Below are 19,302 nucleotides of genomic sequence, written 5' to 3'. Positions count from 1 at the left end.
CATCTGAATTTTCTGAGGTATGTAGTAAGTGGTTCAATGACATGGTGTTAGTAGTTAGTGTAACAGCTTATGTAAAAAAGTCCGGTTCATGAAATGAGTGCATTAATAGTCAATATAAAATAGCTATGGGCTAGCTATTTCCCATGGATAGATAGAAAGCTATTTGCTCTGTCTAAATCACCTAGAAATCATGTTTTAGGATTTTGTTACATTATTTGACACCTTATTTTATAGTTGTGTGAAGTAGAGTTGAGGAACCAGGAAGTAGTGCAAGGCTCTCTATTCTATTTTAAATATAACACTGTGTGTAAATGTGGAATTCAGTAGGGCTGGTTCCAAATACTCGACCGTTCAACATTCGAGTTTTTTTCCACGGGCCTGATCTCCACTGACAGCAGTGAACGTAACACTCCAGCTCACATCAAAGGGAAAACAATGAAGCCCTTAGCTTTGTGGGAGCACTTTAAACTGAGTGATGACAGCAGCTGTATGGAAGAGAACTAGTAAGGATATTTCGCCACCATTAGGACTGATGTCACATCATGTATGGGTAATTAGGCTCTACAAAAGTTTAACGTATAGGTACACACACAGATAGCTAAGAGGGCTGGTCAATAAAACTATAGTTATCGCAATGTACTTTTTTCAATAACAATATAACAAATGTTCATTTTGTTTACTTAAATCATAAACGAATTAGGACTTATTTTTTTATTAAGATGTTTATTTTGTTAAAGAAAAAGGACTGAGCGTTGAGCTTTGGTTGTTTGTCTATGTGTGGCCCTGCGATGGACTGGCGACCTGTCCAGGGTGGACCCCGCCTTTCGCCCAATGTCAGCGGGGATTGGCTTCCCCCTGTGACCCTGTACGCAGGATAAGTGGTTGATGATGGTGTCATGGGGCTACCCCATGCCTTCATTGAAGTCAGCAGTGTTGGTCTTGGCATGCTAAGCTAATCTTAGCTGAGCATTAGCATAGGACGGTTACCCTTAGCATATGGGCTAGCATCAATGGACACATGGCCTGTCATTTCATGTCAGTTCATATAAGTACTGGTCAGAAGAGTTGAAATCATGGTTGGATAAATACAACACATACACAGTTCATTTCAAGTAATTTATTTTAGCTTATGGGATTTACCCAAGGTCATTCAAGTGTTTGTTTTATTCATCTGTTCTCCTCATCAAGCAGGGATCTGGGCCGAAGGGGCAAACAGGAAATGATGGAGTGTGGAGTCATTTATAGGGAGAAGACCTGGAATGGTCCAAGTGTGAGCCAGTACAGAGGGGTGTATGGGAGTATCTTAAAGTTGCTCTTTTGAGAAGCTTTTGTTTAGCCGGTAACATTTCATTTCTGGTTTTCTAGTTGATTTGTTGTGTGGTGATGTAGCCAGAGATGTGTTTGATGGTTGAGATAACATAATGCTGTTTAATTGATTGTCAATTAACTTTGGTTTGTCTTGTAGGAGGGGCTTCTGGTATAAAGGAAGGAGGCAGAGGCCCCCTGGAGAGAGAACAGCTTGGGCCTGGAAGGGCACATGTGCTGGAGCCCAATAGTCAGGGCTGATATAGGTTTTGTTTTGTGTAATCTCAGTTTGTAATGATGATTTGAATAGTATATACTTAGTTTTCTCGTTGTTTGTTTTTGTTAATTTTTGATATATTTTTACAATACCTCACTTGCACAACTGCACTTTCCACGCATCTGGTTTAAAAATAAATTGAAGCACCAGGTGAAGAACTCATGTCCATGTCTCCTCCTTCCACCATGGGGCCAAACCTTACAGATGGATGGATGGTTCTACCTCAGAATTGTGAATTGATCCACTGTCTGGCCTCGTGTTGACCATAAAGAAGAGTTTAAACCACAATTAACCATTAGGTTTCTTCAACTTTCACTCAGGAGCACAAATCAAAAGAAACAATGATTTGATACTTACCGTGATAATTAGCGATATTGAAAGATATGCAACTTTTTATATATAACATTTTTGTCCATATCGTCCAGCCCTAGTAGCTACTCTTTCTTTTGGGATTGCAGCTTGATAGGATATGTTGAAAGTATTATCAGTTTTGTTATAATCCATGGCAAGCATTTCAAGAAAATTACATTTGCTAAAATTAAACACAGTGTGCTAGACTGATAGTCCTGATTCGCTCTCTCTCTTTCTCTCTCTCTCTCTCTCGGTCAGTGAAGACACAGCAGATACTGGTGACAAGCCCTTGTATCCTGGTGCACCTCTTTCAAAAGGGGAAAGTGTATTGATGCTGATGTCCTATCTGTTACGGCACAATTTAACCGGCGAGGCACTTACACACTTACTGGAAATGTTTAACATAATGTTTCCAGGTCTGATCCCATCTTCACATTACATTTTCCACAAAGAATTTGGAAGTTCATCTAAATTTGAAGTTCACTTTTATTGTGAAAGCTGTTTTAAATACTTTGGCATTAGCACAGACTGTCCCTCCCAATGTGACTCTTGCAACACAGTATTTGATGAATATATTGTGTTGCCCCTGTATGCACAGATTAAGCAACTTCTGCAAGAGCATGGTGTCAGTCTTAATGAAAAAACTAGAACATTTGCGGTCCTCTCTGACATACAGTCTGGTGAAGAGTATCAAAATTTATGTGACAGTGGCATTCTTGGAAAAGATGACTTGACGCTTATTTGGAATTGTGATGGCGCACCAGTGTTTAAAAGTTCTAAATGCAGCATTTGGCTAATTCAGTGTCAGGTAATTGAACTGGGACCAGAAGTGAGGAAAAAGCATATTCTGATGTCAGCATTATGGTTTGGCCCAAGTAAACCATCCATGTTAACATTACTAACACCATTTGTTAAAGAGGCCTCATTATTAGAGACTGAAGGGATTGAATGGCAAGACGTACAGGGAAACAATCATGTATCCAAAGTGTTTGTGCTGCTTTGTAGCTCTGATTTGATGGCTCGTCCATTGCTTCAAAACACAAAGCAGTTTAATGGCTTTTACGGCTGTGACTTTTGCTATCACAAAGGTGGTAAATCCTATCCATATGATCGACCTGAACCCCCACTTCGAAAGGAGAGAGATCATTTCAGTCATGCAATGTCAGCTACAGTGAATGAGCCAGTGTTTGGAGTCAAAGGGCCATCTCCTTTAATGAAGCTTTGTCACTTCCAAATGATCAATGGTTTCATTCCTGAATATCAACACAATGTGTGCCTTGGAGTCACTCGGCAACTGACTACGTTGTGGTTTGATACAACAAACAGTGAAACCCCCTGGTACATTGGCAAACAAAGTGAAGAGGTTGATTTGCGACTTGTAAAAATAAAACCTCCTGTTGAGATAACTAGGACACCAAGGTCAGTGAGTGAAAGGAAGTTCTGGAAAGCGGCCGATTGGCGAGCATTTCTACTCTTTTATGCTCTGCCTGTACTGAAAGGCATACAGATTTTGGAATCATTTGTTCCTATTGGTGTTTGGCATATATACATTACTACAGGATAAGATCAAGACTAGAAGCATCCTGATGTCAGAACTGGCTCTTAAAAAATTTGTCATTGAATTTCAAAGACTATACGGGAAAGACCACATGACTTTCAACATACACTTGCTCACACACATCACACAGTGTGAAACACTGGGGTCCATTATGGGCAACACCAAGCTTTTGAATCCAATATGGGGACTCTATTGAAGTATTTTCATGGATCACAGTATGTTCCTTCACAAATAGCTAGAAAATTTCTGTTGTGGAGAGAATAGAAAAGGCAAAGCATACTATCAAAAGTGCAAAGGTTCAATCATTTGTTGAAAAACTATTTTAATAAGAGAAGAACAGAAAAATGTGAAGTACTAAATGAAAGTGTCATGGGTTTTGGGCATCCCCCTTTGCAAGAAATATCACAGCTTCATATAGGCTTGCCATTACTCAGTTATGTGGAAATCTAAGTTACTGCCTCTGGTCCTACAACCGTTTTTTGGTTGATGGAGTTCTGTATCACAGTCATAAGTATGACAGACTAAAGAAAAGATACAACAGTGCTGCATGCTTGAATGATGGAACATTGTGTTTAATTAATGACTTAGTCATTTTTAAACAAAAGTGTACACATCAAAGCCCTGCATCTTGTGCATGTACCAAACATTGCTGTGTTTTAGTTGAGGTACTTGCTCAATCCAGCAGACCTTTATGTAAAGATTCACAAATAAATACTTTCATAAATGAGGTAAAGAAGACTGGAAACTTCAGTGCCATCTGGCCTGATATGATAACAATGAAATGCATTGTTGTCGAAATAGTTGAGAAAATGTACATTATACCTTTGCCAAATCCATATGAACGGGACTAAACGAGTCATGAGTCATATTCAGTGTTGTAGCCAATGATTTATGTGGGCCTAGTACATAATGAGATGATGTTTTGTGATGATATTTTCAAAACTACTTTAACCAACTTTAAAACTACATGTACTGTGAGTATATAATGAACTGGTAATGGTGTATGGCTCCTTTCACACCATGAACAAAATTGTCATTAAAATCGGCCAAATATTTATCTGTTTCTGTGTGGGTTAATAACACTACATAAAAGATTAGGTTCAGTTCCACCTCTGCACTAAGCACTTACTCTAAGCGATTCCACCCCAAAGCTGACCTGTTACCATGAACTTGAGCATGTTAGTTTAAAAGATGGTGTGTAAAACATTTGCTGGAGTATTACCTCAAAGAAGCCCATTTCATGTGAAAATTATTTAATAAGGTTACAAGAGTAAACACAAGTACAAGCCAAGTACACTTAAACTTTCAGTATTCAGAAAGAATACTTTTCTTTAGTATATCTTGATCAAATGATTAAGTACAAGTATATGCCAAATATACGTTTCTGTATACTTGTCAGTATAAGCCAAGTATACTTAAGTATAATTTTGTTAAGTATATATCTGAAAAGTATATTGAAAGTAGACTGAAAGCACACTCTCTTATTTTTAGTTTAAAACAAGTATTCTAATAGCACACTTGAATAAACTTATTTTTCGTAAGGGGAGGCCAAAAGCTTGTCTATGAACCCTTTCCTCATGAAGACATACAGGAACAAGTCTGCAAGAGGACTGAACCTAAGAAATGTTAGAGACAGAAAGATGAGTCTGAAGTCTACCAATCCGTCAGTGTATAATTTCAAGAACCAAATGATGCTGGGCAGGAACAGCAGCGTGTAAATAAGCAGCACCAGAACCAAAATTCCCACAATTCGTCGTTTTTCATCAGAGGGGACCGAGATGGTAGCAGACAGGGCTTTGAGGGTCCCAACCAGGAAGAATATTAACAGAGGGAAGGGAAGGAGGAGGAGGAGGGCGGCAAAGAGTGTGTGTGTGACATCAGTGAAATAGAAACAGACGCCACAGACAGCAGAAAGGACCCAGACCAGGACACAGACCACCACAGAGGTCTTGATGGATCGTCTGCAGCGGTACCACAGTGGGTGGGCGATGACCAAATACCTGTAATACAAGATGGACACAAAGTCTTTGAGGAGCTTCAGAGTTATAAACTAATATAATGTTCAGACACAGAAGGAGCTCCACACATACTGGATAGACAGACAGATACCTTTCCAGGGAGATGCAGACCATGAAGTAAACACTGGCAAACACAGCAGAGAGGTAAATATATATGAAGATTATCTTTATATTCCTATCCACATTTGGTGCCACCTCAACGATCATGTAGCAGAACTGAATCAGGTCAGTAATGAGAAGGTTGATGACGTAGATGGGAGCAACTTGATCACTTCTCACCTGCAGGAAAACATTGGTAAAAGTCAACAAGCAGTTGGAAACATGTTGTGAAGTCCACCTCCTCCCAAATCTGTCATCTTGCTCTGCCCAGCAGCTGCAGTCAGAGCCATTTCTGACTTTTTCATCCAACAGAAATCTCAGATGTGACCCACTGGCCAATCAGTGCAGGAACAAGACTAAGGGCCAGATTTCCTGCAGCTTCTGCAGCAGTTTTTCAGCCACAGATATGAAGCGTTCTGGCTCAAACACATGAGCTGGATTTATCCAGACTGGAGTCGCAGTTTGAGGCTCATGTTTGTGTTTGCAAGGTGAGCCTCTCTCCTCCTTGAATCTGCATCTCAGGGAGGATTGCACAAATAAAATCAGGACGGAGATGGGACCAAACAGGAGACAAGACTACCCTAAAACATGGAGATTAGACTAAGGACTAAGACAGACCATAATGAGAAAATAGAGAAGTACACCGAGAAGGAAAACACTACACATGAACTAAAGCACAGGACCAAGAACTAAGATGAGCGATAAGACAGTTACAAAGAAAACTTAAAGCGAATGAGCATAAATAATAAACTAGACTACAAAACTCAAAACCATGACAATATCAAATAAACACAGGAAAAACAACAGCACAAAACCAAATCCTAACATCAGCTCGTTTGTAGTCCAGCCCTTCACTTACTTGTAACGCATCATAAAGCTCGCCAAGCGGCTAGCGGGGTCAGACACGCCCTCAAACCAAGCTAGACTGAGCGGAGGACCTTTGGCCCGACTCACCTTTGTTTGGGTTTCCGTTGTAGAAATGTTGCACCTGTACCTGCTTCCAGGTACTTTCTTTCATATCACCTCACCTCTGTTGAGGTTCCAAGCGAGCTGAGGGAAACTAATGTAACGTGAAAACACGACAGACTGCTGATTGGTCAGACAGAATAGTCACTATTCACTGCATCATCATTGCTGCACCAGACAGAGGCAACAGAAAGTTTTATATTTTACAGTTTTCGTATGTAATTTCATCACTAAATCCACTTCTGAGAAGTTTTGAGGTGAGAAATCAGCTGTGTAGATTTTGAATATTGACAGTTTCACGAGAAGTGATGGCGGAACAAAAATGTGCTTGATATTTCGGAGTTGAGGAGCTCTGCGAGAGGCTGCGGGGGAAGCCTGATGTGACCCGCGGGAGGAGCGTATTCATGTCATCAGTGCAGTGTCACATCTGTCTGCGTAACGCGTGTGTCAGGTCTCTCCGCCGTGGCTGCCTGAAGCTTCACTTTCCCTGTCCTCGCGACTGTAACTTCCACTAACCACAAGAAAACAAAAAGGGGAAAAGAGCACGAGTGTTACTTTGTGGCTGTAACAACGCTGTTGACACAATGTCCAGATAACCTGCAGCCCCTGCTGGAGCAGGAGACCCCTAAAACGATCAGTATTTAATGTTTAATTAGACTATAATCAAAACTCGTGTTTTTTTTTGTAATTTTTGGGACAAACCGGAAACGGGTCGGGACAACTGCTCGTAATTCGGTACTGTCCCCGATTTTTCGGGACGTCTGGTGACCCTACTTAAGAGCTGGTGTGTCGCATTGAACATTACGTTGCAGCAGTTGTGTGTGGCGTCGCTATGACGACCTGCTACGTACTATCTCTGGGTTCTACCTGCAATGGAAAACGGAGCAGGGCCGAGTAGAGTCGAGTCTATCGATTTGCACTATGGTAGCATTTTTCGGCAGGGCAGCATAGATGGAAACACCGGCAACAGTTCAATGTTTAGTCCTGATGGTAAGATGTGGAACAATGATGTTGTGGACTTGAGAGTAACTTCTACCATCTGCTAGCTTACGGTCTCAGTCTGAAGCGGCTTTGATTTGGATCACACTACCATGTTTCTTACGACCCGCCCTTCTCCGCATGTGCAACTCCCAACAAAGATTTTGTACAAGTAAGATGCATCACTCTGTAGCTCAAGAGCGGAGCGTACAACACACAGGGTGAAAAGAGGAGCTGCAGCAATGTGCAGTATGAGGGAAATATGCTGTTTTTTGAAAATTAAACCATGTAAACCTGTTCTGGTATAACCCCTAAATAAGATTTTAAACCTGAAAATGAGCAGAATACCACCTCTTTAAGCTCAACAGTTTAAGAGAAGGCTGGAATGGAGCCACACATGGAAACTGCATGTGTTTAGGGTCCAATCAGCTTCATGGACATTTGAATTCTGGAGTCAATTATTCCTGTCAGGTTATAGATCATTCCAAGCCTTTGTCCCAGCCCCCTGACACCTAGCCCCCAAACCAGATCCAGATCCTTTACAGACAGACAGACTGTAGGACAAACACACCACACAGACAGGAAATAAATAACTCTCAGTCAGAATGTACATACCATAGAATAAAAAGCATAGATGGCCATGAGGGTCAGAGGAAGGCCGACAGCAACGACTATGTAGGTCACCACATATATCACGCTGGGCTCAAAGTAGTTGGAGGTGGTGCTGCTGTAATCGTAGCTTTGGTTCTGTGAGCTGCTGTTAATGTGGAGACCTTCCATTCTTCAGAGTGAAACCTGTTTGAGAGATCAGGTTATTAAAGGGAGCAGGTTTTTAATATCTACCTAACATTGTTCAGTGACATCACTAAAGCTGTGAGGTGAAGTTCACACAAACACAGTGTACCTATAGTTTACCCACAATCATATCAAATCACAAACTGCTGTCTTTCACTTTTTCAGTTTGTTACATTTAACATTTATTTAGTCAAATAAGAACAACAAGTATGTTTAGAACTGATTGAGAAACATTCATCTTATTTCACTGAATGTTTTAAATATTGAGTCATTAACTGACTGTAACCTGTCTCCTCCTGAGACTTTTCATCAACAATCATAAAATCCTGAAAGACATTACTATAACAATAGACATAATAATAATAATAATAATATAATGGTGATAAGAATTTGTACAAAGATAAAGACACAAAATCCTTTGTAAGCATGTTCTACATATCTGGACTTATTTATAGGTTTAATGCTAAATTGTTCATGCTGTCTCTCATTTTCATTATTCTTTCTTTACCTCATTTTATTTAAATTAAATTAAATTTTATTTATATAGCCCCAAATCACATCAACAGTTATCTCAGAGTGCTTTTCATAAAAGAGCAGGTCTAGACCGTACTCTGTGATGATATTTACAGAAACCCAACAGTTCCCTCCGAATGAATTTAAAATACTAGTAATAGTGTTTTAAGGTAAGAGAGTAAAAAAACAGAGGAAATCAACCCTAACTGGTTTAACATCAGTATTCTGTCCACCTACAGTCTAAAGCTGTCTGCTTGTTCATTTATCTGTTTAATTCGCTCTACATAGAAGAAAAAAGGAATCTGACTAAATGTACCTGGAAAAGCTGCCAGACCACCTGAATGAGTTCCTCCACCAGAGCCCGATGTTTTGTCCTCTGCAGCCAAACCTCAAACATGGCCAGTGACAACATGCAGCAGGGTGACGATGATATATTGCTGCTCTTCTGAGACAAGGGAGTGTCTTATCCATACTGTAACTGCCAAATCTGGGCAAGTTGGGTCAACATACTAGGTGTGTTTCATAATATCTCACATCAACACAGAACGAACCACATTGATCAATACCCAAGATATCTCCAAACACAGGACATCAAAATGTGTGATTCAAACTTGTCCCAAAACTATGATCAGCATCACAATGGCACACATACACCACTATACTCTTCCACAAACACAACTCTGACTCACACAACAGGCTGATAATAATCTATATCTGCTCTTCTAAGTAAAATCAATCCATGTAATGACTGAAATGTTGGCAGGTAGATTGAAGATTAGAGATTCAGGCCATGGAACCAAAACCAGGTGAGGTCAAGGAGGGCCCAAGCCGAAGGGTAGAACCTAAAGGCAAAAAGACACAAATATAGCACTTTACAATTTGTAGTCTGATACATTCAGCTTCCAGGTTGACACCTCTCCCTCCCAATATGGTTAATAAAAGGTCCCCAAATGCTAAAAAACTTTGGGTTGCCATCAAGACACAGTGTCATTTAACCATTTAAGGAAAGGAGGCAGATTTCCACTCCCTCAGGATAACCCTTTATGCAATAACCATATCAAACATGAGAGTTTGTTGTTATGCTGGAAGGAGAGAAAACAAGTGGTTGGAACAGCCTAATATCACAGAGAGACTGTCAGGGATTAGCTGTCTATTGTATATGCAACTGTACACATTGAACATGTCATCCCAACAGTTCTTGAGCTTGGGACAGGCCCAGAAAAGATGTCCAAGTGACATCAGACTCACACACTCAAGCTGCCTAAAAAGTGCTCATTGCTTACCTTATTAGGGGTTATGTGGGTGGTGATGGTGCAGTGGGTAAGACACATGCCTTTGGTGTGAGAGACCCGGGTTCAATTCCCCACTGGGACAGGTCCACCAATGTGTCCCTGAGCAAGACACTTAACCAGAGGTGTGCGACCTCTTTTGGGGTAGTTATGTTTCAGTATTATTTGTGTGAAGAGATGAGCGATCTGTGTGTAATCTGAAAATATAAAACACTTTGCACAAACACAAAATGAAGATTTGTAAACTCATTTAATATTTTGCAAATAGAAAACAAATTCCACAAATAATAAAAATATCTGTGAATATATTTAATAGTTTACAAATAAATCAACCACATTTGTGAATATCTTCCTAACATTTACAACTTTCAAACAGGCGTTTGTGAGTCCCACCTGTATTTGTTGATCTCAGTTCTTCACACACGGAGTTTTGAAACAAACTTTCCACCGATGGAAAGAAAATCGACTCGTGTCATTCGGCTGTTTTTGGAGACCACGTGATAATGCCTGCTGATGACGTCATTTCCACATTTCAAAGTAAAACGGCCTCCGAACTGTCTGAATGTGCGAGCTTGTTACTATCGCGAAGGATATATCAGCTGCTGTTTCCACCAAATGTGAATGCAGGCTGAAATTCAACCGTGTTGTTGTGTCGGGAGAGCAGCGGTGAGTAAGAAATAGTATAATTATATAACAATGTCTTAAGCTATGAGCACAGGGAAAGTCCGCTAGCCGCTAGGCTAACGTTAATTTCAGCAGTTTGAAAATGCCACAGGCTCTAGCTAATGATGGTGTTTTATCAAAAAGCAAACTAAGACTATGAGCCGAATGTTTGTTAAAGGTTGGTGTGAGCTATGTTCGATGCATGTTAGTGGACTGTACTGAATTTACATTCAATATACTTTTTTCTCTAGTATGGCCAAAAGCCGAGTGGACATCGGTGGTAGTTCCTGTCCTGTGGTCAACAGCAGCATCAAGAACAACAACGAAATTAAGAATTTATAAGTCCTTAAGATATAACGCTAACTTTCACCGTCACGTTCTACCGCTCGCGCTCTCTCTCTCGCTGGCACACACAGGGAGCCAAACCAGCGATGTGTTGCTGCACAGTGTGCCGATGAAATCAACGTTGCAGTCATATTGATGAGCGTGTGAAATTTAAGTAGCATGGTCATTCATTCATTCATCAGCAGCGGTGAAATGCGTCGGATACAGGGGCAACACTGGTCCCAGCGCTACTCACATGTAGCACGCCGTTGACCTCACGATGCCGCCCACCGCTGTAACGCAAACAGCTTCACCAGGTTGTATCGCTCCCCGTGGCCCTTGTTGAGATTACTCAAAGTCTTTACATGAGTAACGTTAGCTATTCAAATATGTATTATTGGTCAGTCAGACTTATAAAACCTTCAGACTTCCTTATTTGACATTTTAAATATGCAGAGGCAGCACACAAATGCCACAAATGATTTAATTAACTTTGTTACTGTGTTATATTCAAAGTAACTGAAGCTTTCAGACCATGTGCAAAATAAAGCTGTGTAGACTCTGAAAGCAGAGTTTAGTTTTTCACCATAGACAGAGCTCAGTCTGCTGTTTGAGGGTTTCCAGTCAGACTCCTGTAAGCCCCCTGTAGCCAAAATCACACCCTTGTTTTTTGTGTTCATCTTTGATTTCATTTAAAAAGCACGATCCACTTTTGCTCAGTGTCTGATATTCATGTGCTGATTCAGAGCAAAGACACACTTCAGCATACACAATATCAAAATCTTAATACGGAACATAAAAAGTCACACTATGAATGTGACGGTTATTATTTTCATCACTTCAGGTTCTTCGTGATTCTGATGACTTCCCAAGAGGTGATGTTGTCACCACTGATGAAGAGTCTCTTCAGGCTGTAAAAGCACATGCTGAGACAGAAGAAGCTGGAAAACTGACTGTTCCTTACCTTTGCAATTACTCCTTTTGAATAGAATTTAAATGTTTCATTCGTGCTCGTTTGAAATGCCTTATAAGATGATATAACAATGCATTGCTACTTTTCACCAGGTAGCCTCACAGTGATTGACTGATATTGATTATTATGTGCAGGTGTTGCACAGTCCAGAGCAGCAGGTTTCCTGGGACACTGTAAGGTAACAGGAAGAGGTGCTTCCACAGTGGCTGGTTTAAACAGGATCCATGACTTCCAGCCAAGACTCTGCCTACTGTTAGATTACCTCATATCACAGTAAATACTTATTTTCAGGTAAGGTGTGTTTGGTTTATGTTACATTTTTTTTTAGAAAAAGAAGCTTTATTTAGGTTTGATCTGTGGCTCTGCTTTGGATTGTAAGCCTCAGCTGGTTGTATTTTATCCATTCATCATCAACCACTTATCCTGCGTACAGGGTCGCGGGGGGGCTGAAGCCAATCCCAGCTGATATCGGGCGAAAGGCGGGGTACACCCTGGACAGGTCGCCAGTCGATCGCAGGGCCACACATGGACAAACAACCACTCACGCTCACACCTAAGGACAATTTAGGGTAACCAATTAACCTAGCCTGCATGTTTTTGGACGGTGGGAGGAAGCCGGAGCACCCAGAGAGGACCCACGCAGACCCGGAGAGAACATGCAAACTCCACACATGCGTTTTATTTATATTGTAATTATTTATTTAAATAAATAGTCAAATTACATGTATCTTTTTAATGATTATTCAGTTTACCTGATGTTATATGCTGATTCATTCTCTCCAATGAGGATGGCTTTTAAAATGTGGAACTGACTTTTCCTGAACGATTACTGATTTAAAAATGGATGTTTTGTTAAAATGACCAGAGGTTCGGAGAAACTGTAACAGGAATCAAAAACTGTCAAATATTAAAACAACAGTCTGATATTGAAAACATTTAATTATTATATACAACATCTTCCATCAAACTCATTGACTCATTGGGGAGACGTCCGTTTTTGCTTGTGATAAGCTAGCCCAAATCACACCATCAAAACTTCTGGTTTCACATTTAAAAAATCCTGCCACCACCTTCATACTATATACTTGTTTTGTGAAGCACATGCACGAAGGATTGAATTACAATCAGCAATGGTTTTACATGTCAACATTAGGTTATTGCAGCAAATGGACAGCAGAACAACAAAGAAGCCCCCTGCTGTGAAGAAGCCATTTGAGTAACATACATTAGTACGTACCACCGGCTATTGTGGCACTAAAAACTGAGTTGATGGCTCACTATGACTCTGAACTGATAGTAAAACACATACTTTTGTGTTTGTATGTTGTATTTACCATGGGGTTCATGCCCTTCCCTTCTCATGTTCGCCTGTTTGTCCCTCTCATCTGTGTTCTTGTTAGGGCCCGAGCACGACCGTGCGAGGTCCCTATAGAATTTGCTCGGATTATATATTTTTTTTAGGGCCCGAGCACGACCGTGCGAGGTCCCTATTAAATTTGCTCGGATTATTATTAGGGCCCGAGCACGACCGTGCGAGGTCCCTATTGAATTTGCTCGGATTAAATTTTTTTTTAGGGCCCGAGCACGACCGTGTGAGGTCCCTATTGAATTTGCTCGGATTATTTATTTATTAGGGCCCGAGCACGACCGTGCGAGGTCCCTATTGAATTTGCTCGGATGAAAAGTTGTGCTATTTGCGAGTTTTCGTCAATGGCCGTGTCCGTGGCGTCGATGATTCGCCATGAAACAGGAAGTTGTTGTAACTTCAGTGTACATGCTCACATCTGGACCAAACTGTACATGTAGGATGAGAGTCCCGCCCTGAACACATGTACATGCCGACATTCACCCACAGTCATAGCGCCACCTGCTGGCAACAGAAAGTGACCTTTAACGAAGCAGCCCCCGCCGCACGTTTCACCTACGTGCACGAATTTTCTGTGGTACGTGTATCTTGTCCAGACGCACAAAAAAGTCTCTTGGAGCCATAGCCTAAACCCAACAGGAAGTCGGCCATTTTGAATTTTACGTCAAATTTTGGATGATTTACACACTTCGTACTTTAACAAACTCCTCCTAGGGATTTAGTCCGACCGACCTCAAATTTCTGCTGTGCCTTCTAAAGGCATTGAAGATGAAAAGTTGTGCTATTTGCAAGTTTTCGTCAATGGGCGTGTCCGTGGCGTGGCGTCAAAGATCAGCTCTTCGCCATGACACAGGAAGTTGTCGTAACTTCAGTGTACATGCTCACATCTGGACCAAACTGTACATGTAGGATGAGAGTCCCACCCTGAACACATGTACATGCCGACATTCACCCACAGTCATAGCGCCACCTGCTGGCAACAGGAAGTGACTTTTAACGAAGCAGCCCCCGCTGCACGTTTCACCTACGTGCACGAATTTTCTGTGGTACGTGTATCTTGTCCAGATGCACAAAAAGCCTCTTGGAGCAATGCCCTAAAATCAACAGGAAGTCGGCCATTTTGAATTTTACGTCAAATTTTGGATGATTTACACACTTCGTACTTTAACGAACTCCTCCTAGGGATTTAGTCCGACCGACCTCAAATTTGTGCTGTGCCTTCTAAAGGCATTGAAGATGAAAAGTTGTGCTATTTGCAAGTTTTCGTCAATGGGCGTGTCCGTGGCGTGGCGTCAAAGATCAACTCTTCGCCATGACACGGGAAGTTGTCGTAACTTCAGTGTACATGCTCACATCTGGACCAAACTGTACATGTAGGATGAGAGTCCCACCCTGAACACATGTACATGCCGACATTCACCCACAGTCATAGCGCCACCTGCTGGCAACAGAAAGTGACCTTTAACGAAGCAGCCCCCGCCGCACGTTTCACCTACGTGCACGAATTTTCTGTGGTACGTGTATCTTGTCCAGACGCACAAAAAAGCCTCTTGGAGCGATGCCCTAAAATCAACAGGAAGTCGGCCATTTTGAATTTTACGTCAAATTTTGGATGATTTACACACTTCGTACTTTAACGAACTCCTCCTAGGGATATAGTCCGACCGACTTCAAATTTGTGCTGTGCCTTCTAAAGGCATTGAAGATGAAAAGTTGTGCTATTTGCGAGTTTTCGTCAATGGGTGTGTCCGTGGCGTGGCGTCAGAGATCAAGTCTTCGCCATGACACAGGAAGTTGTTGTAACTTCAGTGTACATGCTCACATCTGAACCAAACTTTACGTGCTTGATAACTCTCCCACCCCGTTATGGAGGACCGATCCTGACACAGTCAGAAATAAATACAGAAATAAATAAATGCTCAATAAATAAATAAGCATCCAATTAAATACACAAAAAATAAAGTAAATAAATAAATGTAGGTAGTAATTAAATTATACAAGGAGACATAAATGTTATATTTTAATTAGTGCCTTTACTTATTCACCTTTGTTATAATTACCTTATTTGTTTATTCAACTTTATTTATTACTAATTTTTTTTATGTATTTATTTATGTGTGTGTTTTAATATTTTTGTCTGTTTTATTCTTCCTTTGTATTTATTTACCTTATTTATTTTCAGCCATGGTATTTATTTCTGCCTGTCTTTTTTAAATTTTTGTATGCATTTCTGCCTCATTATGCAAATGAGGAGGGGCTGTGTCTCAAGGGGTCATCTTCTCTGCTATTGGTGGACCAGTCAGACAGGAGAGCTCCTACTCTGCCTGCAGACATCAACGATCTTGCCCCTCACACAGTCAGATGGCTTCCTTCAGTGCGCTGAGGTGTTTAACAACTCTGAAGACAATACTACCAGCAATGTCTTCCTTCTCTTTTCACGTAGACGCTCCGACAGACAGTGCTTTCAGTTTGCTGCATGCATGGACACAGAACTGCGGTATAGAGAGAAGCACACGGTCAGCTGGCTGCAGCTAAATCTGGAGTGCACTAGTATTCAATTCTGTATGGTAAATTCAGTTTTAACGGAGCAGAGCGAGACTTTTTCTGTCCGTTTCTCTCTTTACAAAGACGCATGTTGCAGTCAGAGTCTTCTCTTAGATGCGAGCACGACATACAACACAATTTATCAAATTACACAACGGATATACAGTATGAAAATAAGATTGTTTTGATTATACTCACAGGAAGTATAAAACCTCTTACATGGGTCTATTAAAAGTAAAGTAACACAAAAATGTCAGGGAAATTACTTTACTTAGATTTAAGTACTGCAGTTGTACATTTGAAATACCTTCCTACCTTTCTGATAGGAAGCCTTCTTGAGGTGGTATAAAACATTTCTTCTTATATTGTGATTTGATTTGTGGACAACTATGACCACATGAATTAAAAAAACATTTCACTGCCCAAGTCAGCTATAACACAAGTCTTGTTCATCAGACTACATGCTGTACAGTATTGTGGACAGATTTTGTCCCAGAATTTATTATGCATTTCTTCGTCTTCGTTGCATGATTTAGAATAATAAGGTGAGAAATGGGTCTATTCTGAGTTCATCCTGCACTGCAGCAGCTAATAAAGTCCATTTAATCCCAAAAACGCTTTTCTTTTAGGCAGGCTGGAGCAGAAAACAACTCACCTTTCTCAAGTTGTACAGTAATGTCTCATGTGTATGAAGGTGGATCAAACAAGCTAATCTTAAATGTCAAAGTAGAGAGGAGCCTAGTAGGCCTATTTATTTTCATTCATTACACAATATGAATAAGCTATGCAGACAGTTGTAAAGAAAGAACATCTTTTTCTTCTGTTCTCTACTTGTTATAGTTACACAGTATTAGGGGTGTGGGCTGTATTAAAAGTATCCACTGTTCTCCCATGCTCTAACACACAGTAACGATGAAATGTGTGCTGTTCTCACATTCTTCCTCTGTATGTACACATAAACAACAAGGCAGGGAAATATAAAACGAATTTATTTTATTGTTTGGGTACATTATTGTTCAGTGTACATGCTCACATCTGAAACAAACTTTACGTGCTTGATAACTCTCCCACCCCGCAGACATCTACACACCAATACCGATTTATATTCATAGCGGCAAGTGCTATGTAGCTCCACATAGGGGACACAGGAAGTGACATATAACACCTTCATGCGGCGTCGGAACCGCGTAGGAAATTCACAGCCGCACCGGCAGAGCTCCAGAATATGCAACTCGGCCGGTTCACGCGCGGACACGCTTACAAGTGCGAGGGCCCGCCCAACGCTGCTTGCAGCTTTAATATTCCATTTGTAATTTGATTGTTTGTGTTACTCACATCCTCTTTTCAGGCACTTCCAATTACCTTTTGGAGCCACGTCTGTCTTTCTTACTTGTGTAGCCTTTGTATAAAGGTTTAGTCAAAGTAGAAAAAGCATTTCCTGGGGTGGAAGTCCCCAGGTGGCATTGTCGGATAGTTAGATTCTGGTGGTGGTGATTCCTCTCTTGGCACCACCAGCCTGGCCACAAAGAAAAAATCTTATCCATTTTAACAAAACATTACATATGTATAAATATTTACAACTTTACTACAAGTGTTATGTCAGTTACAGGATATTATAAATCTAAAACATCAAAGCAATGTTAATTACATTTTCATTAGCTTCAGAGTATTTTACAGCAGCTGGCTAGGAGGTGTATTAAGTCATCTGGAAAGAGACATCATGAAAGTGATGGCAGTTTAGTGAAGTTAAATGTAATGTGCACTTATCTGACCAAATACCAGTCTAAAGTGAGAAGGGCAAATGCTTGAGTGACAAAAACAATGCAAAGCAGGAGAGCAAGAGTCAGAGAGACCAAACTGACATAGGTTCATATGGGGACAAGCAGCGAGCAGTGTCAGGGCTTTCATATGAAGCTGTACTGTCCAACAAAAAATACTAATGAATCATTAATCACTAATCATTTTACATTTAAAGTTTGGTGATGACACTGACTAGCATTAAAATAGCTTTAAACGGGGTTTGCTAGTTAAACATTTCTATCCGGGCATACCTGTAGAGATGTGCCTTCCAGAGCGGTGTTAATGTATGTGGGTGGGAAAAAAAATGTATTAAGAATATATTTAACATAATTTAATAGACATACGGTAGCTTTGCTTGGCCTACATGCAATGAATCAATCGCCTGACTCTCTCCATCCTTGCAGAATGTACAGGCTAGTATACCACAATATAGTTGATCATGTATACGCTAATTCCAATGTTTTGTTTCTTGATTCCCATGTGGAGAAACAACATTTTTAAATGACGTGTACATTTTAACTGGTTTTCCACAAATGTAGCAGTAGGTTATATTACTAAAGAGTATGTGTTCAAAGACTGTATGCACTGATCATCAACAGTTTCAGTGCTATCCTTAACAGACGTGTCAGTATTTCCATTAAGAGCTTTAGCACCAAACTCCTGATACTTGTACTTGCTTAATTTCCCTACAAGTATTTTCAGTCTGTGTTGTGTTGACTGCAGTCTTAGTGTTGGACATTTTAATCTTCTGAGGGTTGCACATATTTTGAACGCCCTGCCCATGAACTAGTCTGATTGACTGTAAGAATCAGGTACATATTCCTCCTTTGATAAATTCTATTCACTTGAACTTGGTTTTTAAAAAAAGCTGAAAAAGGTCTTAGTGAGTACATAACTTTGAGAATAATTCCACAATGACACTTACGAGCCTACCTATTAACATGTTTAAGCTTAAATATAGATTTTTGCTGTTGAAAGTAAATAGCAAAACTCAATATATCAAGCATAATCTATACTAATCATTTAGATGCTTAATTTGGTTGTTTGTTTTGAAGCATGTGCAATTCATCTTTTGGGATGATTTTTCACTTTAATTGAGGGGCCAATTGATGTTTATGTGTCTCTTTATTTATCAAGAAAATTTGTACTAAAACTTTGCATAGAGGTACAAATATAAGATTCTAAAATGGGAGACTGTATAGTATTGGTTTGCAGCCTGCAAGACTTAAGATAGTTGAATAGATAGTTGAAAGTGTTAAATATTTGTCTAGATACCATTTGTACCATTTGGTCCACACTGTCTTTTGTGTGTATTGTTGTGCCGTCCATGTTGAGGTCAATGTTCATGTGCACTTAAGCAGCTCTAATTTGCTAATGAAAATGTAATTTTAATCAGTATTGTTGTCAGCACAACTGTAAACATCAGAATCAGAAGGAGCTTTATTGCCAAGAAGTGTTTTACACATCCGAGGAATTTGCTGTG

The 19,302-nt window shown here is 40.3% G+C and overlaps 2 protein-coding genes across 4 annotated transcripts in view; one reads left to right on the top strand and one right to left on the bottom strand.

Moving 5' to 3' along the window:
* Window positions 1-19,302, top strand: part of LOC119911377 (G-protein coupled receptor 4-like) — a 286,949-nt gene that overhangs the window by 53,105 nt on the left and 214,542 nt on the right. The gene's annotated exons all lie outside the window — the stretch shown is intronic.
* LOC119911387 (G-protein coupled receptor 4-like) overlaps window positions 4,728-19,302 on the bottom strand; it is a 36,311-nt gene continuing 21,736 nt past the window's right edge. Inside the window, exons 1-4 of one of the 2 annotated variants that reach the window (XM_038730276.1) lie at window positions 9,177-9,307; window positions 8,168-8,347; window positions 5,601-5,788; window positions 4,728-5,491 (exon numbers count right to left, since the gene is read on the bottom strand). In XM_038730276.1, coding sequence (XP_038586204.1) covers window positions 5,020-5,491; window positions 5,601-5,788; window positions 8,168-8,332 — 825 coding nt within the window. In that variant the 5' untranslated portion in view covers window positions 8,333-8,347; window positions 9,177-9,307 and the 3' untranslated portion in view covers window positions 4,728-5,019. Of the gene's footprint in view, window positions 5,492-5,600; window positions 5,789-8,167; window positions 8,348-9,176; window positions 9,308-19,302 lie in introns of those variants that run through there. The other variant, XM_038730275.1, reaches the window with a different exon arrangement.

The sequence above is a fragment of the Micropterus salmoides genome, unplaced genomic scaffold, assembly GCF_014851395.1.
Source record: "Micropterus salmoides isolate LMB-PRFRI ecotype aquatic unplaced genomic scaffold, ASM1485139v1 Ms_hic_scaffold_2, whole genome shotgun sequence".
Classification (NCBI taxonomy): Eukaryota; Metazoa; Chordata; class Actinopteri; order Centrarchiformes; family Centrarchidae; genus Micropterus; species Micropterus salmoides.
Note: the sequence above shows the minus strand (reverse complement) of the source record. Positions and strands in the feature narration are given on the sequence as shown.